The sequence below is a fragment of the Halictus rubicundus genome, chromosome 11 (genome assembly GCF_050948215.1).
Source record: "Halictus rubicundus isolate RS-2024b chromosome 11, iyHalRubi1_principal, whole genome shotgun sequence".
NCBI classification, from domain to species: Eukaryota; Metazoa; Arthropoda; class Insecta; order Hymenoptera; family Halictidae; genus Halictus; species Halictus rubicundus.
In genome coordinates this window covers 8,881,331-8,894,344 of record NC_135159.1, presented here as the reverse complement: position 1 = coordinate 8,894,344, position 13,014 = coordinate 8,881,331, and the positions used below count along the sequence as shown (strand labels likewise).

The window sequence follows — 13,014 nt, the reverse complement described above, 5'->3', positions numbered from 1 at the left end:
TTTGGAAACCGTGTTATAAAAATGTCGCATCGTAGGAACACTGTCGCAATTTTGCGCACCGTGATTTCGGAATGTCGCGTTATAAGAGGGGTCGGCTATACCTCGTTCGTCGTAACTGCTCACGGAGGGGGGAGGGGCAGGCTTAGAATGCCAAACATAGCAAAACTTGGATCCGGCGCGGTGTTCAGGGTCGTTCAGGACGATGTCGCCATTTGACTATGACATCAAACAGGTGGCATAACATCACGGTAGAGTAACGACGCAAGGTATTAGGTATAGTGTGTACCTTGAACCGGCGTCGTCGTCTATACATTCCCGGGCGCTGTTACACGGTGTTACACGATCATCTCTTATCGCGTGTAAGGATATTTCTGCAATTCCCTAATCGTGCACGTAACCTATCTATCTGTTTACACGTATGTATCTCTATGTACACATAGACGTACTCACACGCACACACACACACACACACACACACGTGGGACGGCGGACGCACTACAATTTATCGCATTAACTTCCGTTGACGCCAAGTTTCCAACACGTGCTCGCCGGCTCCTTTCCAATCTTCTTTATTCGACGGAAGTCTCAAGAGTTAGAAACTGCCAGCACGCGGTGCTGTCCACCATGTGGTCAATAGCGAGCAGATGCCGGTGAGGAAATGGAACAAAGTTTCCGGTGGAGGGGCAGGGGAGGGGGGGAGGGGAGACAAAAGCTCCAGGAATCCAGAACCCCCCCTCCCCCTCCCCCGCCCAGTATTTAGAGTCGTTCAACGCCCGTACACTTTTCATTTCGTTAATACCAAGAAGATTAATTAAAGAATTTCCTCTCGGTCTTCCCCCCCCTCTCTCTCTCCACCATTTCTCTTTTTTTTCCGTCTTCTCCTCCACTACGCCCTTACTTTGAAACCGAATATTCTACTCGAGGGGGGGCAGGGGCGGGGGGAGGGGGAGAGGCACGCTCTCCAAGCCCCAAATTGCTCCTTCTTCGTAACTGCTGTCCTAAAAACCGAGTTTTAGGTCACGTGATTTAACTACCCTTCTCGTTTTGCGAACTATAAGTTGAAAACTGGCGTAACGTTCGCGGCCGCCCCGCGAGTTCAGATTTCTTTCGCTCGGTTTTTCGAGAGGATCTGACCGGGTGCCTGGGTGTGTCTTATACGGTGAACGATTGAGCCTTCGCGAAAGTCGAGAGAGAGAGAGAGAGAGAGAGAGGGAGAGAGAGAGAGAGAGATAAGACACCGGAAAGTAACGGTTGCAGACAAGTCGAAATCCATTGTGTATCCGGTGCCGCGAAACTTGGTTGTGCCGGGCAAAATTACAATTGTAGTGTGCTATTCGATACTCCGTCGATAGACGGGAACGTTTACCAGGATTTTCCTGATTGAAACGAGCCCAAACACGGCACATTTCGAAGCATGTTTGCTCGTTTAATTCACTGTTCAGCGGAACCTCTGTTATCCGAACCGACGAATTCCCCACTGTCGCGTTCCACGTGAAATTCAATCTGAATCACTGTACAAGCCAATAAAGGTTTCATCCGGCGCTGCAATTGAAAAACTCGACCGTTCGGATAATCGAGGTTCTACTATGTCGTGGATCAAACGAGTAAATACGATCGATATGGTGTCGTGTTTGGTATCATTTTAATCAGGGAGATGTCGCGCATATGTTAATAACGGGGTCCTAAAGAAATCCTCAGATGCAAGGAAGCTTTATCCTTTTCCCACGGTCGAAGCTAGGGGTAAGAGGTCAGAAGAAGGTGTCTGTACACAATATACGAGCCGCTCGCTTCGTAACAGATAATGGAGAAATGTGATGAAATAATATACATATGCCCGAACCAAGTGCTTTGACACTTAACCCTTTGCACTCGGCGCTATTTTCATTCGAAAACTAAATTTTTCTTTCGTCTTGGTATATTTTCATTTTATTCATAGGAAACTGATCCGATTTCCAGATATAATATTTAAATGTTTAGTGATCTATTAAATACAAGTTTTGTAATGTAACAAATATTTTGTAATATTTTTTGTAATTTCCTTGAAATAATGCTACAACAATTTCTAGTGGTGCTTCAGAGTCACCACTCGAGTGCTAAGGGTTAAATTTCAAATATTTCAAAAAGTGGAGTTAATCGATTTTTCCTGTGAACGGCTCATGTGTAAATGGCATTTAGGTCCCGAATTTTTCACATTTATCAAGACATTATTCTATATAAACAGTTCTTGAACATAATGACGAATTACGGTGAACTCTCGATATATGTCAACAACACGGGTCTTGTCAGCGTCAAGTATCGTCCAGGAGACATACCCTGTTTACACTCCTCGCCCTTCGAGGTCTTTCGAGCTTCGTGACCTCTCACCGCGGTAGCGGGGATATTTTCGCGACGTTTATCATCCAGGTCTCGGCGACATATACAGAGAAATCACGGTATCCTCTCTACAAGCTCTACTAGAAGGAACGCTGCTCGCGAAAACAACGTTTCGCGAAATCCCCGGTAACCGATCGGTCACTGTCCAGATCGCGCAACGACCCCTAAACCGCCATTATTATCGCCATTATCGTCTAGCAAAGCATCCACATATATGTATCTATAATAAACTGATCGGTTTCAGTCGTGGGGGCCAGCAGCAGCAGCAACGCCGATATTTCGACAACCGGCGCGGCACGACGGAAAACAAAAACGAAAGACAGAGAGCGAATCTATTATATATCGATCGGCTTTTCAGGGAAAATTTACGTTCCACTCGATAACCATGCTCTGTGTTTCCGCGGCCTGAAAAAGGCAGGTCGCGAGCCGGCCCATTAAATCTGGATGCTTTCATTTTACCGGAGCAGAGAGAAGAGCAGACAGGGCTGGTGTATATCCAAAGACGACAAGACAAGGTCTTCCCAAAGACGGAGAAAGGAGGAAGAAGATCGGGAAGGAGGCGTAACCTCCTGTCTCTCCTTTACCCGAAGCTGTAACCGACCCACTTAATGCCAGCCGCGTCTACGATGGAGAGATTCGCTAAGAAAGAAGCTCCAACGAGCGTGACTAATGCGGGGTTATACATATACGTTTCTCTGGATAGATACGAAAAAACCCAAGGCAAGGTAAAAGGGAGCAACCGGTTCGTTCTAGACCCTGACGAGGTACACCTCTCTCTCTATCACTCTCCCTCTTTCTCTCTTCGGGGTTGCAAACGGGAAACGTATTCAGAAGGCAGAAGCGTCCAACGACGGAGGAGAGTCCGTTGTATCCGCTAACAAATACGACGGTATCCCTCTTCGCCGCCCTCCTAGAAAGAAAAAGTCGGACCTAGACCGAGGAAAAACCTGGATAGGGAACGGATAGAGACAAAGAAACAAACGGGAACAGAATGGATGAAAGCAGAAGAGAAGAAGAACCGTGGGAGAGACTGCATAGACGCAACCGGCTTGACAAGTGGCGAACGTATTTATTTAGAACTATCAAAGCACTCTGCCAGTCCGATTTGCCACCTGCTGACCCACCGGGACAAATCTTGAACACGATTGGCGAGGATGGTTTGTGAGGATGGTTGCTAAACTGCTGAAGACCATAGTTGTCCAGCAACTTGCTGTTAATCTCTGTGACAAACCTGTGTAATAATGCCAAGAATATTCTCTGGTATTTTTTCTTGTAAAGCTAGACTGTTTTAACCCTAAAGGGGCGGTTTGAGTGAACCGCGCGAGTTGGAAAGTGTAATGGTGGCGCCATCTGTGGTGACGAGTTCTGGAACTAACTTTCCCTATCCTTGCCATGTGTGAGACGAAGATGAAGATACTTTGTGACAAAGACAGAGAGAGAGAGAGAGAGAGACGAACTTATGCCACCTACTTTTTAGACTGTCTTCTAATCCCCTGGTATGTACGCGCAAAACATAATGAGCAAGGAGGTATCCGATTATGGCAGAGATGAAGAATATTAATCTGTGATTAAATGTCTCTTGACCATATTGCCAACTAAGTTTTTTTAGTAAAAATAGGTAATAGATCCCGAGGTACAGAATAACTTTTAAACATTTGTTGACATTAATTTATTAATGCCCACACGGGCACGGCTGCCAGCCCTTAAATATTTTTAAATTACAAATTGAGGTATCTCATAAGCAATTTGAAGTAGGAATTAATGTTTGAAATCTTAAAAAGCATCGTTAAAAAAATATATCTGTTTAATTCGAATACGTTTGTCGGAGAATGTAACATTTGATATAATCACTTGATTCACCTTCTTACCGACGAAAATTTCTTCAGTGGCCTTCTTCACCGACGAGATACCGTCGTGGGCCTTCTGTTTCTTACTCCAGCTAAAATCTATCCTAGAGGGCGGTAGAAAACACCGCATTTTTCGAGCGACACATTCTCCCTGGCAGTCTTTCTAAATATCTCGTCGGTGATTGGTTCAGAGTCGTATCTTCATCATTTATCATCGGTATATGGTCTAAAGCTCTCGTGGATCTAGTTACAAGATTTGTCGTTCGTCAGAGTAGAGGGCGTAAAAAATCTACTTGTTGTTAACGATGTCGGTATTTCAGATCGTGAGACACGAAACCCCATATGGTGATTGGTCTACTCCTATACCTCGTCTGTGCGTCGACTAACGACCAACTTCTCTTCGATGAGATATCTTCAGAATTGACGATAGATTAACACTGAATATATGCACAGGATAGAATTTCCTGTAGAAATACATATATATTGTGTTGTGGGCGTTTTGTTCATACATGCCATTCGTTTACGATACCTCGGTGGAAGTTTAGTATGTAAACATACGGCTTTTCTTTGTACAAATATAATGTGCTACTGGGTTTCGGCAATGTCTCGTTGACATTTGACATTTGTGTTCACGGCGCTGTATGTAGCTGTATAGTATGTATGTATTTCCTGTCAAACACTGTGCCGCGTTAAAGATTACAACAATGAGCTGGTTTTAATAATTATCGTTCAAGGTTTTAATAACGCGCTAGGATAGAAGAAGGTAGTGAGGCACGCTATGGAGGGTGTCAACGGACAATTGCAGACCAAATACCAAAAAATTGCCACAGAATACTCAAAAGTAAGGATAGCAATTGTTTAACACTGCACTTGCATAACATTGCTACCTAAACATTTGCCAAACGTTTATTTAGCCCCCTGTGTGCCCCTTTTATTTCGCTCAATGCTTTCTGACACTCGTTACACGCTTGATAATTACTAGAAATTTCATACTTTTAGATCCGTGCTCAAGCAAATGTTCTAAAAAAGGCTGTGATCGACGAACAAACGCGTAATGCGGATATTCGTGAACAATTGAAAGAGAAAGAAGTGGAACTTCGAAGAGCCGATCAAGAATTAGATAGTTTATCTTTTCGAAATCAACAATTAACCAAACGTATAACCGTATTGCAGGAGGAACTGGACAAAGCGCAAAATAAATCTAAGAAAGGTAAGAATAAAGTATCGGATAGCAAGAGCCAAATACCCACACCACCGAATCATATCTTGGATGAAGAGTTTCAAAAGAAAATAGTCGAGAATGCTCAATTATTGTCTCAAATCAGTGATAAAGATAGCGAGATTGAAAGCTTGAACAAAAGGATACAGCAGTTGGAGTATAAATTAGATCACAGTGAAAAATCTAAGGTTGAATTAGAATGTCGGTATCAAAGTACAATAGACAAGTTAGAAATAGAAAGAAACGATTTACAAAGAAAGTTAAATGAAAAGCAAAAGCAAGAAGAATCTGTGTCATGGTCTAGCAACGAAGGTAAACGAGATGGATTCGAGTTAGATACCAGAATAGGACTTTCTAATCAACGTCAAATGGAGTCGTCTCCAGTTCCATCGCCATTAGCTTCGCGTAGATCATCAAAATCGATTGGTGAGGGCAGGCCTCCCAAGTCTCATGAAGATAGTAATGATTTCGATTTCTCAAAATCATGTGACTTGGAGAAAGGAATGAATTATTGGAAAGCACAGTATCACATACTCAAATTAAAGTATGATGAAATTGAACAAAAAGAGTATTTGAGCAATGAGCAAGTGGAGAGCGAGTCCTTGCAACCAACAAAGATAAATCATATGGTAACATCTACATTCTGTGTATACAAATTTCTGTTCTTTATCCTGCAATCTAATCAATGAATTTTTCCAACAGATCGGAAGATTAACAGTACCTTTTCCTATACCGGAAGAAATAGAATCTCGCGAAGCTAAGATCAGAGATTATTTTCTAGAAGAAATCGACAAATTAATCACTGAGAAAAATATTTATCATGTTAAAAATTTAGCTATGGCTGCTAATGTAATTAACTTGGTTTTTCATGTATCTTTTTCTGCAAGGACTGTGTTAGAAACGCGACTAAATGTTTTATTTCAAAATACATTTTCAGAGTGAAGTTTTACAAGTTCATTTAGACACGAACGAATCGAAGAGAAAACAATACGAGTCTGCACTTACGGAAGCGTCCTTACAGGAAGGAAATTACAAAGCTCAGCTCAGTACTATGAGCGAGCATTTAGCGAACATGAACGAGAAACTTATTTCTCAAACAGAAGAGATACAACAACTCAAATTCGAACTTGCAAACAAGGTAAAAATTCATTGACAAATGAAGATGTTAATACTTTCCGTATTTTGTATGTGATTTCATAATTTTCAGAACAATAAAAAGGGAAAACAGAAGTGATATGAGTTAGGTTACAAGTTAACTATTATTGACATTCCATCAGCGACAGAAATGAATCAGAATGGTCGGCAATTTTAATTTCACCGAAACACGATGTACCTATAAAACAATAATTACAAGTTTCAAACCTATCCTCGTTAACGTCATGAAATCAGTGTTACATAATTTATCAAGTTCAAAAAAGAATTATTCTTAATGTTCGTTTCTTGAACACTTATAATACAAGAACCTACATTTTACATAGAATCATAAAATATATGGTATTAACATTTACACATATTTACAATGAGTTTATTACAATGTTAATCGAACAATTTGTTCCTCTATACTCTGAATTAAAGCTTCTGTTTGTATTTTAATTGTTATAAAATAAAAATGTATAAGCATATACATAACAATATTTTTAAATATACAGTGTCTAACAAGTGTGACAGAGCGAACAAGAAAAATACGTTTCTCTAGTCCAAGCGTTAACAATTTTCACCATTATTTGGCCAAAAAATTGATAAATATGATGCAGATAAAATTCTTTTGCTCTAAATTTCAATATTCTATGTGCAAAGGAACCATTAGACTTTTATAGAAAAACTGGCTCCGCAACTACAACCTTGTTCTGCTAAAGGATTATTTGTTATCCTAAAAGCAGAACGTATTAATTCCGTATGATATTCTATTGTCGCTCCTTTAATATATTCTAAAGATGTAGCATCTATAACCACTTTGGCACCGTCCTTCTGAAATACCCTGCAAAATATTTTCTAATTGACTTCTACAACAAGAATAACATACTAGAGACATCTTCTATTTGTTCTCTACAATCTTACTTATCATCTTCGTTTATATTTGTGTCCAAGTCGAATTTATATTGAAAACCTGAGCAGCCTCCACCTTCCACCGTTACCCTCAAATAAGCATTGTCATCTGTAATTTCCTTCAAACGTTTGACACAACTATCTGTAATAATGATGCCACTTTTTGGCTTAACGGCAGCTGCAGTAGACATTTCTTTTGGCATAGCTGTAGATACATTATACCATGGTGACCTGGTAATTAAAGTTATTTATAATTAATTTATTAGCAATATAGGATCGCAGCTATTACAAAATAACTCGAAATATTTCCTTTTTATTCAATGCTATGTAAATGTTCTGTGTTCAATTATTCAAAATGATGAGAGTTTCTCGTTCTACTAACTTTGCAATTGAAAAAACTGCGACAAAATATGTAAATGAAAATATACTTACGTCAATAAACGTGAAAAATATCGATTTGCGACGAAATTAGAGGAGAGACCCCAAATTGTATATTTCAATTTCGCCATATTTCTGACAAGCGTAAAATAATCGACAATATCATAATACATAGATACGAATGAGAATATTATCAAACACTATCTATCACCAAAGTCATAGAATAATTATTGAAAACATTGCTAATGTTGTGAACCCTTACTAATAGTATTTAGTCCTAGTTACATTAAAATAATTACTGACGAAAATGCCACGGACCACGGACTTTATTCTTATACCTCTGCTTATACATACAAAAGTTTGCTCCAGCAGATTTATTATGCTTCCTCATGAAAATTCCTCGTTGTTTCACATGCAAAGAAATGTGAAACTTAATCGATTTCACGAAAATAATTTATTGCTAATGAAATTGTCGATTCTAGCTAGCTCCATGGTAATATATTTCCCTTCCTACATCAATACTTGTCGAACAAACAACACATATGCACTAAATGATTATTGTAAACTGCACTACGACTTGGTGATGCAACCAATGTGAGCTTGAAATTACATCGTTGATTAAGAAAAAGATAGATGTTGTTCATCTGTTCGCTGCCATTGATATATGGATATTGGCGCCAACTGACGGTGGAAATTAAAATCTCAAGGTAAGAAAAAATTTAACAACTCGGGAACCAATGATTCAATATTAAAGTTTTTAGTATGAAGATGTCGATAATAATTTAGCGCATTAAATCTATGTCATAAGATTGCATAATTAAGGCAACATAAACCCTCCACGGGCACATGACAAGATTTGGAAAAGGAAGTATTTAATAAATTGCAAAACAGATGGATTCGAAAAACGTTGTTTTTCAACTGAAAAAATTTTTATTAGATGCTTTGGAGTTTATAATTTGGCCCACCTAGGTAAAATTTTGGGAACCCATGGTTTACTTCTCTTCAACAAATTCGTGCTCGTTTAAATGTCGAACGCGAGCGAATATTTAAAAGAGCGTGGACGAATTATTCACGTAGCGTACCGACCGTATTGTATTGAATTTATTAATTGTATTGATCAAAACGTCCGACTTTTTTTTATATTTATCAAATTGAATAAGCGTTCTCCGATCATTCTGAACGTTCGGCGAATACTTTAACGAGCATAGACGAATGCTCGTTTCAATTTCAATTTTGTTGGGAGCGCGGGCCGAACGAGCATTCGTTTGTTTGATCACAAGACATCTCATTTAGTGGAATCGATGGGAACATTGGCACTTCAGCAGTGAAGAACAGCAGAATTATACATGTACGTTTCTTTATTTTTTATTAAAATTAGAAATAGGAACAAATTTAATATAATTTAGATAATACACTTGAATCTGATACTGTAGAACACTGGGAATCACAATCGGAATAAGGACTAGAAGTACTTTGTGCAATAGGTAAGGAAGTGGCAACGCGCGGATGATTAGAATTTAAATGAGGAGGAATCGGAGAGATAACAGGAAGTGTTGGATACACACCATTATAAGGGCTGTTTGTTGTGGAGGTAGCGCAAGGAGGTGTATGAGGAGGATGGGGTGGATGCTGCATGTACAAGCCATTTGCAATGGCATTAATAATAGCAATTTTTACATTAGCTTTCCGTGAATTGGGAATCATCTTAAAGTCGTGTAAAAGTGAGAGCAAAAACAGTCTATCTGGGTCATTTCCTTCCCCATTCTCCTGTATACACTTCAGACTTTTAGCCAAAACAGCTGCCAAATCACTCTCACAGTCGGTTGTCTTTCTCTTTCTGCACATTGGATTCAATTCATCGATTGGAGGTGTAGTAAGTAAAACAGACAGTGGTACCTCGGTTGCCTCGATCGATTCATCCGCTTCGATTTCATCCTCTTCCATTTGACTAAAACTGCTGTTCGACCTGTGAAAAATTAAGCAGGCCTGATAAATAATTTTCAAAAGTACATTAAATAGTGCACATACTCTGCGTAAGACATGGATGGCATTAGAAATGACATCTGCTCAAAATACATATAAGTTTTCCATGTCCTGCCAGATCCTGATTTACAATGCTTCCTTTTCGCCAACTCTCTGGCAAACGAATTACGGAGATTCTTCCATCTTTTTTGTAAATCTCTTCCTGTAAGAATTATAATATTATCAATATTTGTACGTTGATTATTCGAGTTAGAAAGGTGTGTAATGGACAATCACAAAAATGTCATTCCTAATTACACAGAGCAACTTCAATTAGCAAATACCTTTAGGGAAAATTTTGTAGCAGCAGGTAATTTGTTTTGGTGATACGTAAAAATATAATTTGAAGTACACAAACTCTCGCCGTAAGTACATGATGATCTTTCTTTTTTCAAATAATAAACGTGAACCGAGTTATTTATTGATACACGTGAAATCATGATTTAAAAAAAAATAGTCCTTACCGATTTCATTTTGTTTATCTTTCTCCCATTTGTGAATATTCTCGTTACCGTAAATAGCAATCATAACCTTTCTCCAGGCATTTTCCTTTTTCCCTCTGTCCGCATAATCGCGATCGCTTTTATCCCACAACGCCGGAAAATTTTGAACAGTGGCGATCAATTTGTCGTTATCGAACATGGTCTCCATATCGAACAAATTTGAATCGGGCTGAACAAGACGGCAATTGTTCGAACGTTTCTTCTGTGGACTCCATACGAAATGTATCAACAATAACTAAAGTGTTGTCTACACGGAACAACAAACTGTTGGGGTGGACGCCTCCATGTGTGTATTTAATTTTTAGTACTGCGCATCGCGCGCGCGCATTAGTGGCCGCACAGTGCACGTACTCACGCGCGCATACACACGACCATTCAATTTAAACAAAGCAAACTCAAAGGAAAAGATTTGTACCAATTTGATAACGCAATCGTTCTTTATTCATAATATATAATTTAGAATAGTCAGGGTCAGATTACACTAGGCAGGTCAGACGCTGAGGGTCTATAAACGTTTCAATATAGAATTTGTGTGATGTTTTTTGTCTGACCCTTCTAGTATAATCTGGCCCTTACAAAAACCGAAACATGTGATTGCCATAAATTCCAGTCTTACAGCGGTCCCTCTCGTCCATTTTTTTTTTTTTTTCGTTTGACCATTCCGTTATTTTTCTAAGCGTGTTACGGCAAGCATTTTCGACATGCGTAATGCCCTTTCTAAACTTTAAAAAAAAAAATCTTGCGTGAGATCAGTGTTGCTCGAATCATGATAGAGAGAACATCTCTGCAGACTTGTCAAGTCAAAAAGCTCGCGGTTGTTAATATGTGTGTTTTTAATAATTATATTTAAACTAATCACTAGGTGCGGATTATTATGCAAAATAAATGTCGGCTGTTGCTATTGCAATGGACAGGAGCCAGACAGATATTGGATTCTTACTTTAATCGTTTTAACAAGTTGAAAATAATAATGTTGGTGTTTTAAAATTATTCTAATCTCTCTACTGTTTTAAATGCATTTTTGCTGCAAATGCATGAAATTCGCAGTCTAGTGATTACACTAACTCTGATTGTTGTGATTTGTGCTCCAATACAAGTGATATTGCAATTGCTATTAGTGCGAAAGGTCTGGAGGACACCAGCACTATTTGGAAGAGATTTTTCTAGGGCAGTCGGTCATCAGGTCGGGCTACAAGGTCTAGACGTCACTGTGCCATTTTTCCGTTCAGAATAAAATCCATACAACAAATATCTGTGTATATTGAAATAGACCTTTACCATAATCGTTTCATAAATGTTCTGGTAGCGTTTACAAGCGAGAAACGCAACCATCTAGCGGCCATGCTGCAAAGTATTTTCGTCGCAAATTTTTCTAGCGAGGACCGTAGCCATCTAACGGTCTAGTAATGCATTATTATTGTGATCAATTTTACAAGCGAGAATCGTAGCCACCTAACGGTCTCTTTGTGAACTATCACTCTATTTAAATTTACGCGCGAGAATCGTAGCCATCTAACGGTCTAGTATTGAATTATTATTGTGATCACATTTTTACGAGCGAGAATCGAAGCCATGTAACATGGCTGCGTAAATTACTATCAAGCGCGTTTCCCATATTTCCAAGAATGATTTTATTACTAGACTACCTGTACCTATAATAGACTACAAACTGTAATATCTATAAAATACAGTTTAGTATTAAATAGCTGTATACACGTTAAGGGCAAATTCAAGGTCAAGACATTAGAAGAATATGAGGACATTGTAACACTATTTTTGGCTTACTAAAATTACTATAAAAAAAGGCAAACACACAGCCTAGCAGAGAATGTTAAACGCAGGGTAAGGGACCCAATTACTGTGCCTATATTAATAATACTTATTTTCAAAGCATAGTGAATATTAAAAGAGATATTAACACTAAACCTACCGACATTTCATGTATACCTAATCCTACCATGAGCGGTCAAATGACCGTTTCAAAAAAAAATATGTATCTTAATATAGAAAGACGTTATGAAATTTTTTCGGAAAGTAAAGAATAAAGAAAGTTGTGAATATTGAAAAATGGGTTGTATGTATATTATAGGAAAAGTCAATAAGTTACATGGCGATACAGTAACGTTGTATACAAGAAATTCTAAACGAAATTTCAAAAACGGTCATTCGACCGCGCGTGGTATGTTTACTGTTGTTTTTTTTCCATTAAAATCGTTAATGTTATATATCTCTTTTTAATATATATTATGTTTCAAAAATAAGTATAATTAATGTAGGCAATTGGTACCCCCACAGTAATTGGGTCCCTTACCCTGAATAATTAAAAAAACAAATGATTGAAAGGAGAAATACAATTTCCCTTTGCAAAATACAAAAGTCCCTTTTATGGTCGTAATATAGTCCGTGGTTTCCTCGCGGAATGCATGCGGGAGATTATGCATTTTGCAGGCTCGTACCGGTGTTATGTATACAATACTTCAAACATCCTGTATTCTTCAATGGCAGCCGGTACACGATGGATTCGTAAGAGATACATATCCGGGAATACGTATCATGCTTGATTTATGTGAAGTACCAGCTATGATGAAACTGCAACGATAGATACGACTTACAAAACAACGTTCAA

The 13,014-nt window shown here is 38.7% G+C and overlaps 3 protein-coding genes across 3 annotated transcripts; 1 reads left to right on the top strand and 2 right to left on the bottom strand.

Moving 5' to 3' along the window:
* Positions 1 to 4,616: 4,616 nt before the first annotated feature.
* LOC143359410 (uncharacterized) lies at positions 4,617 to 6,804 on the top strand. Its single transcript, XM_076797347.1, has 6 exons — positions 4,617 to 4,878; positions 4,955 to 5,061; positions 5,220 to 6,068; positions 6,142 to 6,288; positions 6,377 to 6,577; positions 6,647 to 6,804. Exons 2-6 carry the CDS (start codon positions 4,999 to 5,001, stop codon positions 6,671 to 6,673), a joined length of 1,287 nt encoding a protein of 428 aa, XP_076653462.1. The 5' UTR covers positions 4,617 to 4,878; positions 4,955 to 4,998; the 3' UTR covers positions 6,674 to 6,804.
* LOC143359411 (iron-sulfur cluster assembly 2 homolog, mitochondrial) lies at positions 6,728 to 7,994 on the bottom strand. Its single transcript, XM_076797348.1, has 3 exons — positions 7,918 to 7,994; positions 7,498 to 7,716; positions 6,728 to 7,417 (listed from the first exon to the last, which is right to left on the bottom strand). Exons 1-3 carry the CDS (start codon positions 7,992 to 7,994, stop codon positions 7,243 to 7,245), a joined length of 471 nt encoding a protein of 156 aa, XP_076653463.1. The 3' UTR covers positions 6,728 to 7,242.
* A 1,209-nt stretch (positions 7,995 to 9,203) lies between these two features.
* On the bottom strand, positions 9,204 to 10,694 carry LOC143359241 (uncharacterized). Its single transcript, XM_076797043.1, has 3 exons — positions 10,350 to 10,694; positions 9,892 to 10,048; positions 9,204 to 9,829 (listed from the first exon to the last, which is right to left on the bottom strand). Exons 1-3 carry the CDS (start codon positions 10,534 to 10,536, stop codon positions 9,256 to 9,258), a joined length of 918 nt encoding a protein of 305 aa, XP_076653158.1. The 5' UTR covers positions 10,537 to 10,694; the 3' UTR covers positions 9,204 to 9,255.
* Positions 10,695 to 13,014: the final 2,320 nt, after the last annotated feature.

What these genes read in the sequence shown, in the direction of transcription:
- LOC143359241 (XM_076797043.1), bottom strand. Translation starts at nt 10,536, where the DNA reads ATGGAGACCATGTTCGATAACGACAAATTGATCGCCACTGTTCAAAAT. An exon ending in AGATAAACAAAATGAAATCG is followed by an intron (nt 10,049 to 10,349) that starts GTAAGGACTATT and finishes TAATTCTTACAG; the next exon opens with GAAGAGATTTACAAAAAAGA. An exon ending in CCATCCATGTCTTACGCAGA is followed by an intron (nt 9,830 to 9,891) that starts GTATGTGCACTA and finishes AATTTTTCACAG; the next exon opens with GTCGAACAGCAGTTTTAGTC.
- LOC143359411 (XM_076797348.1), bottom strand. Translation starts at nt 7,994, where the DNA reads ATGGCGAAATTGAAATATACAATTTGGGGTCTCTCCTCTAATTTCGTC. An exon ending in TATTTTTCACGTTTATTGAC is followed by an intron (nt 7,717 to 7,917) that starts GTAAGTATATTT and finishes TTTAATTACCAG; the next exon opens with GTCACCATGGTATAATGTAT. An exon ending in AATATAAACGAAGATGATAA is followed by an intron (nt 7,418 to 7,497) that starts GTAAGATTGTAG and finishes AATATTTTGCAG; the next exon opens with GGTATTTCAGAAGGACGGTG.
- LOC143359410 (XM_076797347.1), top strand. Translation starts at nt 4,999, where the DNA reads ATGGAGGGTGTCAACGGACAATTGCAGACCAAATACCAAAAAATTGCC. An exon ending in TTGCCACAGAATACTCAAAA is followed by an intron (nt 5,062 to 5,219) that starts GTAAGGATAGCA and finishes TCATACTTTTAG; the next exon opens with ATCCGTGCTCAAGCAAATGT. An exon ending in AATTCGAACTTGCAAACAAG is followed by an intron (nt 6,578 to 6,646) that starts GTAAAAATTCAT and finishes CATAATTTTCAG; the next exon opens with AACAATAAAAAGGGAAAACA.